A 20,353-nucleotide genomic window follows, 5' to 3' on the forward strand; every position below is an offset into this window, starting at 1 on the left:
AATATCTGGTCTAGTTATTAACAAAGGGCTGAACTGGCAGCTTGCAACCCAGCCCAAGTAAGGCACAGCATATAGGTGATGCTAATGTTTGCTTTAAATTTAGAGTTCCAGGTCTTCTCTACCCTGGGCAACTAGTGAACAAATGACATCACAAAAGAATATAGACAGCAGTTTTCAGAGTAGCAGCCGTGTTAGTCTGTATTCGCAAAAAGCAAAGGAGGACTTGTGGCACCTTAGAGACTAACCAATTTATTTGAGCATAAGCTTTCGTGAGCTACAGCTCACTTCATCAGATGCAATGCAGTGTGGCTGTGGTAGCATGCATAGTGGCAGAATGGGCCCGGCTGAGCTGTGCCGAATACATAGCCACTGGTTTCCGACAGGTTTGTACTTGGCACAGCTCAGCCATGCTCATGCTGCCGCTACACATGCTACCACAACAACACTGCTATTTATATGCATGTTAGCTCAATAAGAACTAGCGTGAGTATATGTACACGAGCAGGGAATCGCACCCCTAGTACATAATGTAAACATAGCCGAAGGCAAAACAACCAAACACAATCCTTCCTCTACAGCCCTCAAAAAGCCCAGACAACTTTCTGGCCTACTGTTTTTAAAACACAGCTTAATCATACTATAAGAGTGATAACAGGGACATTGAAGCCAGCAAAACTTGTGTGATTACCAGTCCTACCTCATATTCCTCCGCCTAACATCTGGTGTCAGAATGCACCAATAAACTGCCCCCGAAGCTACAGAAAATGACACACTTGCCACTGTTCAGGGATATATGGGATGCACTGCACCACCAATTACATAGCAGTGCAACATACTTTCCATCAAGCTGATAACATCATCAGCTTACTGTGGTGGACAGGATGGGAAAAAGCCTCTGCTACTACCAGCGACTCCCTGGCTTTGGGCTTCCCACGCCACCTCTGGAGACAGATTATTGAGTTTAGATGTGGCTTGGTTCACTGCCCCAAGACTGACTATGCCTGTGGCCTGTGTATCTATGGTGCTGTGAAAGATGCTGTACACATGCTGGATGGTTGCTCTTTTTGTGTTGGGTTCCCCAGAGGTCTTCCCAAGGTGACCACTGTTAGCTCAAGACTATTTAGCTGCTGTTGTTTTTTCCTAAACCTTCCCTTGGTTGTCTTGCTCACACAGAATTGATATATGCATATAATACACTGTTTTAAAAGTGTTTGAAGGAAGTGCAACACACATCTTTCAAAAACTGGTTAACGCAAGGATCTGATCCAGGAGGTATTACTACAAACATTAGCTGATGCTGGCATCCAGGTGACAGGGGGAGTTTGAGTTTCTCTTTTGTTTAAGAAGGAATATAATTTCTTGGTTTTGTTTAGGTTTTGTATTAATTAAGGAGACACAGTTTGGGCTTTTCAATACTGTTAACTTTACTGGCTCTCAGGATTCATTTGGAAGCTGTGCTTAGCTTGAGAAGTTTTATTACAGTAATAAGGTGATCTGACCCTCTTCCATTCATTTGAGTAACTGGGTTTATGTCAGATATCCGCCACACCCCCAAAAAACCCATCTTTTTGTAACTGATGGTGAACTTGCTTAAGGGGAGTGGCTGGATTACAGAGAGCTACCATCTTTTGACAGTTCCTCTGAAGATCCAGTAGCTGACATGCAGAGGTTGCCTTCCTGTCAGCACCCTTTCACCATAGGGAATATGTCTGTGTAAAGAAAAAGGGGCAAGTATAGAGCAGTAGGGAGGATGGAAAAAGAAGGGAAGAAGTCTTCATTCTGTGGGGGCAGGGAAAGAAGAATGAGGAGGCGGAGAGATAGCATATATAGCCATGGCTTGCTCCTGCTCCCACTGAAGTCAATGGAATTTTGAGATGAAAAGAAGCATAAAAATGGGCAACAGCCCAGGAGAGCGAGGATAGAAGTGTGCAGCAGAGACAACATCTAATCCAGTGCAGGGGAAGGAGAATGGAAGCTCACAATTGTATACTTTACATATTCTCATCTCTCTTACGGGAGCAGGTTCTTTCATGTCCCTCCTGGTGCAGGGGTCCAGCAGAAAGTGGACGAGCCATTTTACTTCTGACCTTCATAGGTCTGATTGGAATGTAGGTTTCAGCAGCATCTTTCCTCTTTGCAGACAGAATTCGTTCCTGTTTCATATCTGCAGAAAAACAAGTGAGAAGAGTAAGAGAACTAGAGTCACAGAGTTTAAGGCTAGAAGGGACAACCAGATCATCCAGCCTGACTTTCTGTACATCACAGGCCACCATCGTCACCCAGCTCCCACACACTAAACACATAAGTCAAGTGAAGTTCAACTGGATTTAGGAGCAGCAAATCAGTGAAGACTTATTAGGACTTGTCTACAAATAAGAGTTTTGCTGCTTTAACTATGCTGGCAAAGTTAAAGCAGTACACCCCACCCCCTTCACCTAGTGTAGATGTAGTTATACTGTTACAGAAGTGCTTACATATAGCTTATTCCAGTACAATGAAGCTAAATAAGCTATACCAAGTGCCTTATACCTGTATAACTGTATCTACACTAAAGCTTTTACCAGCATAATATATCTGTAAATAAAATATATACATTGCCAACATAGTTATGCCAATAAAACTTGTTAAATGTAGATTAGAATTTAGACACAAATTTTGGATTACAAGGGAAGATGTGATGATCTATACTATTATGTTCATCACTTTTACAAGACTATGATAAATTTTGTACAAAGTATGCCTTGTGAGGTATCAGTTGAAAGCTCATAATCTGCTGAACATTATTGTCCTGGTAAAATGTGTGTATGAGTATGGTATGTAAAGTTACAAGAGTCTACTGTATAACACTGTTATAACATGCTCCAATGTTAAGAAAAGCAGGTCTAAACCAGTTTCTCCGGAATAAAGGACAGGCCAACACCCAGCCAGATGTTAAAAGACTATCACCTGCTTAAGTGGCCATTCTCCGTCAGGGGGAAGATGTGACTAAGAAATTTACATTTCATCACAGGGATGGTTCAAACCTCACATCCACAAGAGATGCTTGCCGCCTGCACCCCAGCTGGGGGTAATCCTTAAAGAGGGGAGAGGGTTATAAGAATGAGAGACAGTGACCTCCCCTTCACCTTTCTCTCTCCCCCCATCTCTACTCATGGCAGCTTCTGAGCCCACAAAAGGGAGTTGCACATGGACATTGCAGCAAAGATATTCCCACGTTTCTTTTTAGGATCTTTCAGGAACATCAGTCTTTCTGCTTTTGAAGAACAAGACTGTTGGGCAGTCAAAATGACACTTCAGCCTCAAGCACAAGGCAAGAGAGAGATGTGACCCTGCCTGCAAGGGCAATAGTGAAAGAGAAATTGCAGCCAAGAATCTATGTCCTTATTGGTCATCATTCTAAATGGAACTTTTGAAAAATGGAAAGTGTTCAAATAATAAATTTTGTCCTCAAACTTTTAAAGTTTAAATGATTGATAACAGAGGTTTAGAGTTGAAGATCCAACTCACAGAAAAGAGAGGTCACTTACTAGTAGCTGTTGATCAAGAGTTGCCTCTATGTATTTCCACTTGTGGGATATGGTGACCCTGGCACTGAGCTGCAGAACTGCCCTTTAAAAGCTGTATCCATTGAGTGGCAGACAGGAGACACAAAGCCCAGTGCTAGTTTGCCAGGTCTCAGTGTGGCTGATCAGATCACATGCTGTGTCTGTGTTTCTCCAGCAGCAAGGTTGCAAGTGAAAGTCAGCACGAGAGACCAAAGCTGCATTTTCTATCTTTGCTGTTCTTTTCTCTCCCTTTTGAGGGTGTTTGCTTCGTTTAGCCTTAGGGAAAGCAGAATATGACTTCAGCAACAACCACAGCTCCAGCTGACCTCAACTAATTAGTTTTCTTGTCCCCAGAAAGAACAATTACCATATTTAATACTACCTTAAAGACCATCAGATGGGATTTTTCCTATAAAAACTCTCGACAGCTAAAGGGAAAGGTAATAAGGGATATTGTTAAAATGAAATCCTTACTTAACACTTTACATTTCAAATGCTTCAACTGTTTTTTTCCCCTTTTTTTCTGTATCTTTAAAAAAAGGGCTATAAAGATTCTTAATGGTCTAGGCAGGCTACAGTCTCTATTCTAGAAACCCTGACCCATGTTTAACTGTTTAATGTGGAATAGCAACAGGGTCATATTAATACCATTGACTCTCTGAGCCCATTCAGTCAATCAAAATTAGAACGACAGACACATCTGAAATAAGTGTCCATCTCAGGAATCATTGCAGGGCAGAACCACACTTCTTAAATGCCCTATATGGCTTAGGACCCAACATGGCTCCTGCCATTACCCAAAGAGGGTAGCTACTTATACTGTGCTAAAAGCTACACTACACTAAAGACTAATTTAACTAACTATATACAAGAAGAGAATTAGACTACAATGGAGCAATTCAAGGACATGAAGTGAGTTCTGTTAGTTCTCTGCTGAAGCAGCAAAGGAACTGAAGCAGCCAGGGGACGCACTCCTTTATATAGTGTAGGGAGATGACATTCCCCTTGTGTGAGACCACTTGTGCACCCTACAAACAGACATGGCTTTTAAAGGCAGTTCCACAGCTTGAAGCCGGGGCACCATATGCCACAAGTGGGAATGAACAGAGGCTGTCAAAGACATAATTACTGGGCAAATTAATAGAAAAGCTGATATAGGATTCAAATAATAAAGAATTAAAGGACAGGAATATAATTAATGCCAACATGGTTTCATGGAAAATAGATCTTATAAAACAAACCTCATTTCATTCTTTGATGAGATTACAAGATTGGTTGATAAAGGTAACAGGGCAGATATAATAGACTTAGACTTTTGTAAGACATTTGAATTGATATCACATGATATTCTGCTTAAAAATTAGCCATGTCCAATAGCAACAACACTCATGTTAAATGGATGAAGAACTGTGTAATGGATAGGTCTCAACAAGTAATCATCATTGAACGGGGTGTTTCTAGTGGCGTTCCACAGGGATCAGTTCTAGGCCCAATGCTATTCAACAATTTACATCAATGATCCAGAATCAAATGTAAAATCATGGCTGATCAAATTTGCAGATGAAACAAAGATAGGTGGAACAGTAAATAATGAGGACAGGGGATTCATAGAGAGTGATCTGGATTCACTTGGTAACCTGGATAAAAAACGTGGTTTAATACAGCCAAATGGAAAGTTATACATCTAGGAACAAGGAATGCAGGCTATACTTACAGAATGGGAGACTATCCTGGAAAATAGTGACTGTTAAAAGGAGGTAAGGGTCACAGTGGACAAGCAACTAAACATGAGCTCCCAGTGTGATGCTGTGACAAAAAAGGATAATGAGATTCTTGGATGGATAAGGAGGGAAGTAGAGAGGTAACTTCACTCTGTGTTGGTATGATGGGGTACAAACCCCACACTGGGGAAAAGGGAATTAAGGAGTAGCTCTAGTCGCAGGAGGCTCTACCCAGCAGAGCCTTCTGGACATGCTGTCAATTGAGACAGAGCTTACAAGGGCACAGCACAGCTCAATCAGGGCGGTCAGTGCAAGGGAACTGACTTCCTCTGGTAGCTCATGCAGGAATCCAAAAGGAACTCCACACAGCCCTGAAAAGACTCAGAGCCGCAAACCACTGCAGAAGAGACAGCAAAGCATCTGCTTGTGAGTGGGGAAGGGAACCTCCTGCTCCTCTTCTGGGGGTACATGTTGCAGGTCATTAGTCAGGCCTTCGCTGTGCCTCTGGAGAGGCAGGGATGCAATAGGACAGGGGTCGGCAACCATTGAGAAGTGGTCTGCCAAGTCTTCATTAATTTAAGGTTTCGCGTGACAGTAATAAATTTTACATTTACAGTGGCCCCTGACAGAACCCCAGACTGGCAGCGGGCTGAGTGTGGCCAGTGGTCTGAGGTTCCGGCTGCCAGCTCCTGCCAGCCGGGGTCCCGGCTGCTGGCCCCGCTCAGCCCGCTGCTGGCCTGGGGTTCCGTTCACCCAGGCAGGCAGCAGGCTGAGTGGAGCCAGCGGCTGGGACCCTGGCTGGCAGCAGCGTGGCAGTAAAAATTGGCTCGTATGCCGCCTTTTCCACATGTGCTGCAGGTTGTCAACCCCACAATAGGAAGTAACCCAGGGAAAAGGCTGGGCGATACCCTGACCCACGTTGCACACCTGAACTGCCTGCCCCAGGGCCCTGGTTGGAACCGGAAGAGTGAGAGGGCCTGGGTTCCCCTACCTCCAACTCCCTGGCTCAAACCAACTAGGCACTACCATCAACCCCCAAGTTTGAACCCACTAGGTGCTACTAGCAACCTCAGACTTGAACCCACCAGGCACTACTGCCAAACCAGGACTTGAACCCACTAGGTGGTATGACTAGCCAGTGCGCTGATGACTAGAGGATGTGATCTAGGCCTATTACAATTAGTGAGACCAGCACTGGAATACTGCATACAGTTCTAGTGTCTACATTTAAACAGGATATTGAAAAACTGGAGAGGGTGCAGAAAAGAGCCACAAAATTATTCAAGGGCTGGTGAAAATGCCTTGCAGTGAGAGATGTAAAGAGCTCAATCTGTTCAGTTTATCAAAAAGAAGACTGAGAGATGGCTTGATTACATGGGGAGAAAACACCAGGTACCAAAAGGGCTCTTTAATCTAGCGGAGAAAGGCAGAACAAGAACCAATGGCTGGAAGCTGAAACCAGACAAATTCAAACGGGAAACATGGCACCAATATTTCACAGCGAGGGTGATTAAACATTGGAACAAACTACCAAGGGAAGTGGTAGATTCTCCATCTCTTGAATTCTTCAGAAAGATTGGAATCCTTTTTGGAAGATATGCTATAATCAAACACATATTACTGGCCTAAATGCAGGGATACCTGCATGAAACATAATGGCCTGTGGTGTATAAGAGGTCAGATTAGATGACATAAGGTTCCCTTTTAGCCACAAACTCTATAAATAAAAACTAGAATTACTACTGCAACGCTGCAGCTGAACCGGTACAGGACACAAAGACTTACTTGTCGGATTCTGCTTAAATTCCAGCACGAGAGCACCAGCATCAAGGTCACAGCATCTTCCAGCCTCCTGATACTTGGGAACATCCTTCAGTAATGACTCGCCACTGGGCAACTGGAGGCTTCCAAAACTTGCAACTGTCTCTTCCACCTGAGAGTGCTCCAAAAGCACATCCTCCTCAACAGAGTCATAGTCATCACTAGAACTTTCCTTCTCCATCCTTTTCTGACTTACACGGAGTTCCAAACTTCTTCTCAATTCCTGGTACAATCCAGACAGATTTGTCAGCAAAATCTCACATATGTCTTTCAAAATAAAACCAGTTAAACTGCTGCTCCTCCCACCCCCAAGAAGGGAAAAACACAAACACTTTTTATAAATACACACAGCTGGAAGGCAGCAGAAAACATTTTGGGCCTTTGCAAGCAAGAGCATGGAAGTGTAGTATTTCAGGGAAAGCTATGAAACTGAGTAAATAGACTACATTTAAAAAAATAAATTACATTAAAAGTTGCTGAGGGACAGCAATGCAAAATTTAAATCTACAAAAGCCAGGAAACAATATACAGCTACACACCTTACCTTCTCCCATATACACAAAGCTGCTCACAAACACTTTCCCTTGGCAAATCAGCCCTACTCCACAAGGTCACACCTAGACAACCTTAACTCAGCCCTCTGTTGCCAGTGTTCCACAGGGATAAATGTTTATTTCTCACAGTTGTGGCTTTCAATATGGCAATAATCCCCTTTAGAAGCCTTCACCAGTTATTACAAACAAACCTGTTTATTACAATAATATTGTGAACTATAATATATTACTATGGACCATTACAACAATCTGTAACTCACTAATACTCCTTTGTCCTACAGCTGTAGAAGTATTAATTTCCCCTTTCACTTTGAATGCTCTCTTGCAAAACATGTTAACTACTTATCTGTTCCACCCTTGTATTTAGCTATGATACTCTGAGGACCTGAAGAAGAGCTCTGTGTAAGGTCACAAGCTTGTCTCTTTCACCAACAGAAGTTGGTTCAATAAAAGATATTATTACATCACCTACCTTGTCTGTCTAATATATTACTAGTATCTTTGAGAGATGTATGGTATAATGAACTCCTATTTATTTTATTTTTACAAAAATGGAAATGTCATTGTCATATTCAGAGAGGTAGCCGTGTTAGTCTGTATCCACAAAAACAACGAGGAGTCCGGTGGCACCTTAAAGACTAACAGATTTATTTGGGCGTAAGCTTTCATGGGTAAAAAACCCACTTCTTCAGATAAATCTGTTAGTCTTTAAGGTGCCACCGGACTCCTTGTTGTTATTGTCATATTAAGACTCTGAGCTACTGATAGTCAGCCAAAAGTTATTTTAATTCTTTAGCATTTTTGAAGTATTGTGTGTTTCCTTGCTTTTTAAAATACAGAGGGGTGGATCTTCTTTTCTTTCCATTCTCCTAATCTTTTTGCCTCCCCTTCTCTGCAAGAGCCATAAATTCTTGGGGAGGCTATCTACTTCTCTAGTGAAGCATTCTTGTTTAATTAAGGTGGTTTTAAGTGTGTTAAGGTGTACATTCTCGACTTTCTCTTCAGAGCATATTCTATGGTATCTAAGTGCCTGGCTGTATATAACATATTTCTTGGTGTTGGTGTTCTGGAGTGGTTGCTGGATCAGTGGAAGTAAGTGTGGTGATCTGTTGCTTTCTTGTATATAGTTGTCTGTAGGGTTCCATTGTTGACACTGATCGTGCTGTACAGGAAGTTGATGCTGGTGTGGGAGTTCTCTACAAAGTTTGATGGATGGTAGTTGTTGATGTTGTTGTGGAAATCATTGTTTAGGTTGTCTGTCTGAAGGATAAGAACGTAGGGATGGTCATATGAGGTCAAACCAATGGTCCATCTAGCCCAATATCCTGTCTTCTGACAGCAGCCAAGGCCAGATGTTTCAGAGAGAGTGAACAGAACAGGGAAATGTATTGGATGAAAATATAATTGATGTATTTCAGGTATATAGTTGATTTTATGTTGCATTTATCCAGAAATTCTTCCCTGAGGTAGCCCATAAAGAGGTTGGCATGTTGGGGATCCATCCTGGTACCCATGGCGGTTGAAGAAAACAATGGATGTCCCAGAATAAAAGCTCAATGAGCACTGGAACAGGGATTGTATAAAATATGCCAATGGCCAAGGGTTTTTTGTTGGTTTGTTTTAATATGCCTGAAATGTTGTACAAGATCACATCTGGCATAGTTCAGAACGGAACCTAAGTTTCTTCAATTTAGCCATATTTCCTCTCAGAAAGAATATGCCAAATGTATTGCTTGATTCTGCTTTTATAGAATGGGGCTACTCCTGCATGCGTAACCCACTGTTTCAGTGCAATACACGACCGATTCTAGCAGTAGCTGGTCCATAGACAATAACAGCCTACTACGGCTGACAGCTTTGGCTCACGTTATGGTATCTATGGTGGGGATCTGAAGGTCCCAGGTTCAAATCCTACTAACAACCCAGGTGAATATTATTAAAGTTACACATGACAGAAGTCCTTTTTTTTTTTAAATCTATAAAATTACATACAAAAGAGGGGCAGTGAGTAAGACAGGTCTGAATAGTAACCAAGATTGATGGCTGTAGCACCCAAGCTCATTTACTCCAAAAGTTCATCATGGGGAAACAGGGGACTCAAGGAAGACAAAAGATGGTTTTCTTGACAAGGTGCTGGACTAAGTCCAAGGAGAACTGGGTTCTAGTCGTGGCTCTGCTAAAGACTTTTAATAGGATTTTGGATAAGTTACTTAAAATCAGTATTTTCAGAGGTGGCTGATAACTGTGTGTTCCTCATTTACTGGGAAATCAACTTTAGCTAGATAGGGAATGATTTTCTGAAGTGCTGATCATTCAGAATTGTAGCTGAATCCCACAGGAGTTGTGCATGTTTAGCCTTAGGCCCTAGATTCAAAAGCAGAGCTAAGCACCCTGCCAATAAGTGGAATTCACAACCCCGAGCTGGATGCCTGGACTCTTCATACAATGCATGGAGATAGTTGGGTACCAAAAAAGGGATTCACAGAAGCCAGAGCGTAGAGCAGGCAGCCACTTAAGCTAGCAAGTAGGAAATGCCAAGGAGAAAGCTGAAGCCTAAGCCCTGCCCCTGAAAGGAAGCTTGATGCTGTGATGTTACACTCCATATTCTTATGGAAATATGCTTATGATATGGATATGGCATAACTGAGATACACTTTATGCAAGATGGCTCATGTAAGATAGAATTGGAGAGGTTATGATTTACTGAATGTGATTATCCAATCTGTATGCCTGTATCATTTCTGTATCTGAAGTTAGGAATATTGACCATGTAGCTGTATTTCAAATGTGCTACTTTGGGTGACACCCATAACTAGCCCTTCAGATACAACAGTGAAAAGCCAGACAGGGCCAATGGCCCATTAGGAAGAAACAACAAGACTGTGAAGATACTAATCTCTCTCCTTCCTAAGAGTCATCCTGGGATGTAGCTGTGACACTAATTGGTCAGGAGGTCCTGCCACCTGGTACTAAACACGCTCTTGGACTTCTAGTAATTTTCCACTCACAGGATGGGGAGGTCAAGTTTGGGAAACAAAAGGCTTCCTGCCTTATGTAAATTCTATTTAAGGCTGGGAGGGAAGGCATTCCAGACTCTCCTCCATTGCCTACCCAAGAAGAAGGACTGATGAAAGAACCTAAAGGGACAAAGAAACTAACCTGAAGGGAAAGGCAGGGTTGAGTCCAGACTGGGACAGGGGACCAGTCTGTAAGAAGAAATAACTGGAACTCTGAGCTACAGAAGCGCTGCATCCAGTCTAATTCAACATTTAGGGTGAGAAATTACATTTTGTAACCAATTTTTTTTGTGAATCAAGCTTCGTTTGCGTGCTTTGTTTTATTTGCTTAGTAATCTGCTTTGTTCTGTTTGCTCTCTCTTATAATCACTTAAAATCTGCCTTTTATAGTTAATAAATTTGTTTTGTTTATTATCAAACCCAGTTTGTGCAATTTGTAACTGGGGGGGGGGGAGACAGGGTGCATATCTCTCTTCACATTGAGGAAGAGGGTGAATTTTTATGAGCTTGCACTGTGCAGATTATTCTATACATCACAAGACAATATGCCTTTGGGTCTGCACTCTAAGGGAGGTGGGCACCTGACTACTGGAGCAAGTCCCTTAAGCTGAGTCTTTCCAGAGCTGATCTCAGTGTCCGTGTCTTTCTGCAGCTGGGTGTAACCCTGCCTGTGTGTGTGCTAGAGGGGGTTTAAGAGCCTGGCTCAGCAAGACAAGTTAAAGGGGGCCCATGTTGACAGAACAGGTGGGCTCAGTGGTATCTCAGCACATCAGATGGCGCCTTGAAAGGGGGCAACCCATTAGAGATGCCTAACTCTGGGCTGGAGTATGCTCAGAATTCACAACTTTGAACCCTCTCCTGGAGTTAGGGACCTAAACCGGAACAACCCTTTCTCAAGTTAAAAATGAAGAGAAGGTGCCACCCTCCTTTATACCAAAGAGTGCAGTCATTAGAGCACTCACCCAGGAAGTAGGAGATCCAGGTTAAGTCCCCATTCTGCCTGATTCAGAGCAAGGACTTGAACCTAGGTCTCCCAATTGAATCTTCTAACCACTGGGCTATGGGATATTCTGGGGTGGGGGTGGGGGCTGTCTTTTTTAATCTCACCCGTTGAAATGGTTCGACTTTGGATGAAACACTGAACTATTCACTGGTGCAGGGGCTGGAACGCAGGTCTGCTATGGGAGTGTGCTAATCACTAGGCTATCCAGTCACACTCTCTCTGATCTCCTGAATATTAAAATATTTTACACAAAGTGGAACAACTTGAACAGGAGAGAATGAGAATACCCTCTATCTTAGGGCACTCAGCTAGGAAGGGGGATTCAGCTAGGAAGCAGAGCAGGGATTTGAAACCAGGTCTCCCACATCCAAAGGGCGTGCTCCAACCATCGGCTATTGGGGATACCGCCTCAGCTGGCTTTTTGTGAGGGGCAAGATTTGGTACGCATGTTCTTAGGCAGCTTCTGAGCATATCTACCAGATCAGGCGAGACAGGCAGGGGAATGTCTAGCTTGTGAATGTTGCTGGGGTTTAGGCAGGAGTTAAGTGCCAAGCTGCTCGGCAGTGTTGGGTTTCAGGAGGCTGTGTGCAGGCCCAGAGGCAGAAATTTAGTTGCCAGGGGGACTTTACCAGAGGAAAATTAGACACCTATAGACTTTAGGCACCAACAGATTACATGGCAGCTGAACTGTCGTTCTGTGAATGTCAGTGGTGCCTAAACACTGCACTTAGGCGCTTAGCTGCTAGCTTAAATCTCCCTTGTAAATCTAGCCCTAAGTATCCCAAGCTGGGTATCCAGTAACTGAGGCACTCAAAATTCATGCACCCTTTTATAAATGTTGGCCAAAATCTCTTTATATCTCAGATCCCCATTTGTAAAATGAGATTAATAATTCTTTCCAGGGTGCTGTGAATACTAATTCTTTAAAGTCTGTGAGACTCAGATATCATGGTGAGCAGCATAGCAGAAAAGTTGTGAGGAAATAAGTAATTCCCTATTCAGTGCAGGGTTTGGACGGTGTGCAGTAAATAAATCCTGGTGCCATATAATGAATAATGAGGTTAAAAGGCAGTGCTGAACAGCTGCCGCATTCAATAAGCACCATCCATCAGAGTGAGGGAAGCCAGCTTCAGTAGTATTACTGAGCATGCTCAGTCTCTGTGAGTATGTTCAGTACAAGCCAAGCGGCAAATCTGGGTGGGCACATGACCCCACATGCCCCCCACCCAGCCAACTCATTGCCTCTGCTATGCAATGAGGGCTCAGTTCTGCTCCCTTTACTCCCATTGACTTTAGTGGTATATGATTGGGACCTGAATGAGACAGCAACCCTGTGAAAAAAAAACACAGACTATATCCATGTGCATTGAAAACTGGCATTTCTGTATTATTAATAATACTTTCTATTATAAGACTTAGTTTTCAGCTGCTTTTTACTTTGACAAACTGTGACCATTCAGGCTGAAGTTTTCCATGCTGGGTATCAAGCTCGGGCTGAATTTTTTGGAAGATTTCAGCAAAAAAGTTCAGCCATTTCCCAAAAAGAGGTTAAGGAAAAATATGTTGCTTTGCCCACATAACATTTTTTAAAGCTGTTTAAATGAGAAACTCTAATGCTTCCATTCTTTGGAGCAAGGAGTTAAATTTGGCAGAGCGTTGCCCTGGTGTCAGCTTTTTGCTGTCCCTATGAAAATTCTCCCTAATTTGGCCAATGTATAAGTCTCTGAAGATCTTAATGCACACAAGTTCAACAGAGTCTTGTTAGAATTTGGAAGCTAACGTCTCCCAAGATTTTATTTGTACTGAGCATGCATCATCCCAGAATAGCCACGGTTGAGCTGGACTTGCCCTGCAATTGCTACTCTTGGATGCCAAGAACAACTAGGATGCCAGACACAAGAACTAAGTGCAGAGATACTGTCTCTACTGGTGCTCTCAATGTTCCCACTGCTGGTGCCCAGGCAGTGAGGAGGAGAAAGAGGAAGCAGCCACACTGGAATGAAGACCCAAAAAAGGGAGAAGGAACTGGGACAAGAAGCTGAGGTGGAGATGGACTGAGACAGGTTGGAGGGATCAGTGGGGCAAAAGGGATCAGGCTTTGGGGAAAACAGGGGCAGAATGGTCTATAACTTTCCCTCAGAACCTGGAATAGAACCCAGGATTCCTCTAATGTCAACATGCCTCTGATAACAGCCAGCAACTGTGAAATCCACTAATAAAATGTATGTGTAACAGGGTAGCTGGCCCTGTAAATGAAATTAGGCCCAGGTCTCCCGTCCAAGTACAGGTGCCCTAGTTTGATGTAATTAGGAGGGAGAGCTGCCCTGAAAGTTATAAATAAGACAGCCCAAAGACATGAGAGCATTCAGAACCCAAACTAGAAGAATTCAGAGTCCAGAGAAAGCTCAGAAGAAGAGCAGAGCTGTGTTGAAAACTTCAGGAAGGAGATGCCCCTGAAGGAGGGAGCAGGGAGCATTTTCTTATTGAGCAATGGATCCAGGTCATGTTGGTGGAGGTGGGAAGACAGCTGTGGGAGGGTCACTTACAAACTTTCCCAGGCCAGAGAGCCATGCCCAGAGAGAGCTGAAGGCCGACAGCCACAGAGGCAGATGCCTGCCGGCTCTCTAAGCTGCAGAGCTGAAGCCAGAGGGATGAAGGCTGGGGAATGATTAAAGGATGAGCCCACTGATGTCTCCAAGCAGAAGCTAGAAACAGGGTGGAGAAGTTCCCTAGCTAAAGGTGCTGGGGTGAGGTGTGGTAAGAAATGCCAGAGCCATGCTGAAGTGCTGGGGCATGGTGAGAGACACTGGAACTGTAGTTGATATGTTGACAGACTGGTGGAATTTGAAAGATTGACTGTGCTGGGAAAATCTGGATTATGATTTTTGGACCTTCTGCAATAAATTAACCCTGTAAAGGGCTATTTATTCTCTGAAAGCCTGCATGGAGTTACTGGGATGCTGGAAGAAAGGGCAAACTGAGGCAGATGCAGCAGTCATTTCACAGCCTACCACAGGATGGTGCGTCTTATCACATATGGTGGAGTAGGTGATCCCCTGTAAAAAGTGGAACGGCAAGTTCCTGGAAAGGGAAAATTGAGGCATTGGAACACTGCAGGACCACGTGAGGGCATGCCCTGGAGGTAGTTGTTCTTCGACATTGTGCTTCACCTTCCTCACAATATAGAGAATGACAATTTACTACTGCTAGCAGTGACTTTGTTAGCTCAAGTGGCAGCAGTCCATGCTGTAGATGTAAAACTTTTAACTCTGCTGATGAATCATGTAGGAGTCAATATGGGGTTCCACATGATGGAAATCCTGTTTTCTTCAGCTTACTTTTTTTATAAATTTAGGAAATTACACACAAAAAAACTATAAACATTAAAAGAACACTCAGGTTGCAAAGTCAAGCAGTCAGAAGTTAGGAAATGCCAGTTAGGAATGCATTGTGGTACAGTCTCTAATTACATCATTACAAGCTTTTTTTTTCTTTTTTTTTTTTTTGGTAACTGGATTTAATTCTCTGGCCTATGTTATATAGGAGGTTAGAGTAGAGATCTAATGGTTCCCTTCTGGCCTTAAAATATAAATCTATGAATATCCCTGGTGAATCAGGAAAGCTGGGCTGCAGGAGACGTGAGTTAGGCTCTGGTGGTGAAATTGGGCTCCGGGGCACCATTGGGGCAGGCAAGGACAGTACAATGTCGGGGTGAATATGGGGCTGAGTGAGCTGCTGCATGTTGAACCAGGGGAACAGAGTAGGGAAGTACAACAGAGGAGTCAAAGGCCCAGCGGGAACAGGGACATAGGAGGGGGGAGAGGCAGAGATTTCAGGCTAGAGAATTTGGTTGAAGGGCATGTGTGTGTACATGTATGTGTACGCATGGGGACAGGGGATGGCCTGAAGCTATGAAGAAAGCCTGGGACTCTCATCTTCCTGAAAAGGAAATGGTTTCAGTTCCAATCACCCTGCAAAGCTTTTGATAAAAATTGTTCTATTATCAGATTATTTATAAAGTTTGGCAAAACATAAAAGGCCATACCACACCTTTACATCATCAATACTTAAAAGTATTCTTTCCTTTTCCACATCGCCGTGTACTTGGAGTACTGGGTTCTGGGTGGTGAATTTAAAGTCACTGACAGGACTGCTTTTGGGAGACTTGAGATTCTGGAAGCAAAAATACAGAACAACTCACTGTAGCTTCACTTACAGGTACATTCCCTGCTCATAGACAATCAAGGGTGGATAGGATGTCTCTTGAAAGAGAAAAGAGAGAGCAATCCAATATACAATGGAAGTTTTACTTTTAAAAGAATTAGAAAATGTTTAGGGAAATTATCTTAGAAATATTATAAACACTTTAAACAATAAAACATACTTGAATTTAAAAACAAGGCAGCAAAGAGAAAGCACTCACACTGTATTCAGCCTGTGCTGTACAGGCATAAAGAACTTTGTATCTTTCTGTGCAAGGACTGAGACACCATGAGGTCTGCCTGCATTACGCCCCAGAAAGAGCGTGTGAAAGTGCCCCAGACCTACCCTGTATCCGCTGATAAATCCAACATATAGCCAACTTAAAGTGCTCCACGGTGTAGGGAAGGCACACTGGGGAACAAGAAATCTTATAGCTGTCTGTGACTTTGTCACCCATGTAGCAAAAGGACAGGCCCCGTACCACCTCTTCCACCCCTGTGACACACCCTGCACACCTGATACTGATACCTGTCAGCAGGATGCATCAAGATTTTGTCCAGAGTACTTCTGTGCATCAATCCAGGGGATGCTTGACATTCCCTATACTACTTCAATCAAGACATTGCCTCCTCTAAAGAGCCACATTCTATCTGCACCAAGGGGGTGGGGACAGTAATCATCTGATTTCTACATGTGTTTTAAAAATATGAATAAATAAAATTAATTATAGATGTCCATACAGTGCTGTGGACACCTATCTCATACATTAAAAATGACAACATAGACAAAGTTTCAGAGTAGCAGCTGTGTTAGTCTGTATCCGCAAAAAGAAAAAGAGGACTTGTGGCACCTTAGAGACTAACAAAATTATTTGAGCATAAGCTTTCGTGAGCTACAGCTCACTTCATCAGATGCATTCAGTGGAAAATACAGGGGGGAGATTTATATACACAGAGAACATGAAACAATGGGTGTCACTATACACACTGTAACGAGAGTGATCAGGTAAGGTGAGCTATTATCAGCAGGAGAGAGGGGAGGAAAAAACCTTTTGTAGTGATAATCAAGGTGGGCCATTTCCAGAAGTTGACAAGAACGTCTGAGGAACAGTTGCGGGGGGGGGGGGGGGGGAGATAAACATGGAGAAATAGTTTTACTTTGTGTAATGACCCATCCACTCCCAGTCTTTATTCAAGCCTAAGTTAATTGTATCCAGTTTGCAAATTAATTCCAATTCAGCAATCTCTCGTTGGAGTCTGTTTTTGAAGTTTTTTTGTTGAAGAATTGCCACTTTTAGGTCTGTAATCAAGTGATCAAAGAGATTGAAGTGTTCTCCGACTGGTTTTTGAATGTTATAATTCTTGACGTCTGATTTGTGTCCAGTGATTCTTTTACGTAGAGACTGTCCAGTTTGGCCAATGTACATGGCAGAGGGGCATTGCTGGCACATGATGGCATATATCACATTGGTAGATGTGCAGGTGAACGAGCCTCTGATCATGTGGCTGATGTGATTAGGCCCTATGATGGTGTCCCCTGAATAGATATGTGGACACAGTTGGCAGTGGGCTTTGCTGCAAGGACAGGTTCCTGGGGTAGCGGCTCTGTTGTGTGGTGTGTGGTTGCTGGGGAGTATTTGCTTCAGGTTGTGGGGCTGTCTGTAAGCAAGGATTTGCCTGTCTCCCAAGATCTGTGAGAGTTATGGGTCATCCTTCAGGATAGGTTGTAGATCCCTGATGATGCGTTGGAGAGGTTTTAGTTGGGGGCTGAAGGTGATGGCTAGTGGCATTCTGTTACTTTCTTTGTTGGGCCTGTCCCGTAGAAGGTGACTTCTGGGTACTCTTCTGGCTCTGTCAATCTATTTCTTCACTTCAGCAGGTGGGTATTGTAGTTGTAAGAACGCTTGAGAGAGATCTTGTAGGTGTTTGTCTCTGTCTGAGGGGTTGGAGCAAATGCGGTTGTATCGCAGAGCTTGGCTGTAGACAATGGATCGTGTGGTGTGGTCTGGATGAAAGCTGGAGGCATGTAGGTAGGCATAGCGGTCAGTAGGTTTCTGGTATAGGGTGGTGTTTATGTGACCATCGCTTATTAGCACTGTAGTGTCCAGGAAGTGGATCTCTTGTGTGGACTGGTCCAGGCTAAGGTTGATGGTGGGATGGAAATTGTTGAAATCATGGTGGAATTCCTCAAGGGCTTCTTTTCCATGGCAGAGCAAGTGGGGGAGCGAGTTCCAAAACTGAGGACCACTCCTGGAGAATGTCCTGCCAGCAGTTCCCTCTCGTTTATATTGAAGGAGTTGCTTCTTAAGTGTCTCTGCTAATCTCAACAGTGACAGCATATTTTGGGCAGAGACCAACACCCTGGATTCCATGCAGAAACTTACTGGGAGCTGATACAGATGACAGAGCATTGGTTTAATATGCTCCCAACAGGCAACTTCACAGCATAGCCTACTAGTTAGAGCACTGGACTGGCAGTCAAGAGATCTGGGTGCTATTCCTGACTATGCCATTGGCCTACTGGGTGACCTCAGACAAGTCACTTCAATGCTCTGTATGCCTCAGTTTCTTCATCTGTAAAATGGGGCTAGTGATATTTACTTCCTTTGTGAAGTACTTTGAGATCTACTAATGAAAAGTACAGTACTTTATAAGAGCTAGGTATTATTATTACTCTTAAGAAGCAGCCTGAAGAATTCTGAATGGTTCCAAAGTGTAGCCCAGGTAGAACATATTACAGCAATTTAAGGCCATGTCTACACTTACAAGCTTACAAGGGCACAGCTGTACCATTGCAACTGTGCTGGTGCTGTAAGAGCACTTGTGTAGCTGCGTTATGCCAATGGGAGAGAGCTCTCCCGTCAACATAAAGCCAGCTTAACGAGCGGCAGTAGCTATGTTGGCTGGAGAGTGTCTCCCAACAACAGAGCACTATGCAAACTAGAGCTCATGCCAGCAAAACCTACGTTGCGCAAGGAAGTCTGTTTTTCACATCCCTGAGCGACAAAAGTTTTGCCGACATAACTGCTAGTGTAGACATAACCTAGTAGAGAAGTGACAAAGACATGGACAGTTAAGGCAAAGGCTACCTCAGGGAGAAAAGATCTCACTTGTCTTGCCACATGCAGGGGGGAAAAAGCACTCTTGCTACAGCTGCTACCTGCCCTGGACATCTAACAGCCATCAAAATAGTACTTAAACTAGTACTCCAGTCTGCCTGACCTGATGGTCCCCTCCCTTTATTTGAAGCTGACTAAAGCGCTTAGTGCCACAAGTACTCCTTTTCTTTTCACGAATACAGACTAACACGGCTGCTACTTTGAAACCTCTCAAAAAGATAAATGGAATTTCTAATACAGTTTGATCTGTCAGCAAGAATAATGCATCTATAAGTGCTACACACTGAAAGGCTTGCAACTTGATGGTATAAGCAGCATAGGTGTCAAATATGCCTTGAAAATATATTTTTACCAATTATAGTTCTCTCTCTGCCATTTTGATTGTTTGTGGCAAATAAGAATACCACCAATCCCACTATGCATATTCCAAACCTTTGGCTTCCTCTCCGAATAAAAGACAATGAGAATCAATATGCACATTCCAACAGGGGAGGCATCTTGTCTGGGAGCATCAATTAAGCTAAAGTTCAAGTACGCATTTTCCAGGAAAGGAGTCTTCCAGCTTTTGTTAGACTCTCAAACCAAAGAGACTCTCAGTCTGGTTATATAGAACCCCAGGGGGTTGACAAAAAGGGAAAAACTGTTTAAGATATAACTTGGTGAGCAACCCACAAAACGCTGAAGTTCCAGAGGTCAAACTGCCTACTACCCAAAGATCCATAATATATCTTTCAAATTAGAAACTATATATGTGTTTGCCTTATGATTGACATACACAGCTCTCTAGGTAGATAATCTGTCTTGTTCCCCCAATGCTATGTCTCATATCCTATGGTAAGTCCTGAAAGATGTGCAATGAAAAACATTAGATGTAATCAAAGAATGTATAGATTATGTCCAGTAGATGTGTAGAGGAATTATAAAGGATTTTGTTAGTTTTCTTTGTAAATGATTGGTGCACACTAGAAGTGGTAGGAATTGCATAGCACAAGAAGGAAAAGGGAATATTGAAAGACATAAGCACCTAACCAGAATATAACTTTGGAATATTACAAGCAATTGCTTAAAAAGAGATGATGTTGATGATAGTGGGGGAATCCCAACTAATAACCAGGGATAATGCTGAAATAGAATCCAGGAAATGAATTAAAGCCTCTGACTAAGAGAAGCATCAAATACATTTATTATAAACTGCCACTCTGAAACCTGTCATCTATTGGATACTGACTGAAGCAGAGAGAAACTAAGAGGTGAACTTTGAGTGCCCAGTTGATCAGTGTCCAATAGAAAGTAAGAAGATTGTCTGCTCCAACAGACCCAGAAACAAGGTACATAAGCCAGAAGTCACCATGTGGATAGGAGAGTTTGCTG

General features: G+C 43.1%; 1 protein-coding gene across 10 annotated transcripts in view; it reads right to left on the reverse strand.

Annotated features, from left to right (window-relative positions):
• The window catches only part of KATNIP (katanin interacting protein), a 181,443-nt gene that overhangs the window by 103,384 nt on the left and 57,706 nt on the right, over positions 1 to 20,353 (reverse strand). For 7 of the 10 annotated variants that reach the window (XR_012161174.2, XM_073362645.2, XM_073362649.2 and 4 more), the window contains exons 6-8: positions 15,712 to 15,834; positions 7,052 to 7,310; positions 2,015 to 2,164 (exon numbers count right to left, since the gene is read on the reverse strand). Coding sequence is in view for 9 of the 10 variants with exons in the window: in XM_073362645.2 (XP_073218746.1) it covers positions 2,015 to 2,164; positions 7,052 to 7,310; positions 15,712 to 15,834 (532 nt within the window). In the remaining variant the exon portion in view is untranslated. Of the gene's footprint in view, positions 1 to 2,014; positions 2,165 to 2,946; positions 3,032 to 3,527; positions 3,816 to 7,051; positions 7,311 to 15,711; positions 15,835 to 20,353 lie in introns of those variants that run through there. The other 3 variants (XM_073362647.2, XM_073362652.2, XM_073362654.2) reach the window with 3 other exon arrangements.

The sequence above is a fragment of the Lepidochelys kempii genome, chromosome 10, assembly GCF_965140285.1.
Source record: "Lepidochelys kempii isolate rLepKem1 chromosome 10, rLepKem1.hap1, whole genome shotgun sequence".
Taxonomy (NCBI): Eukaryota; Metazoa; Chordata; order Testudines; family Cheloniidae; genus Lepidochelys; species Lepidochelys kempii.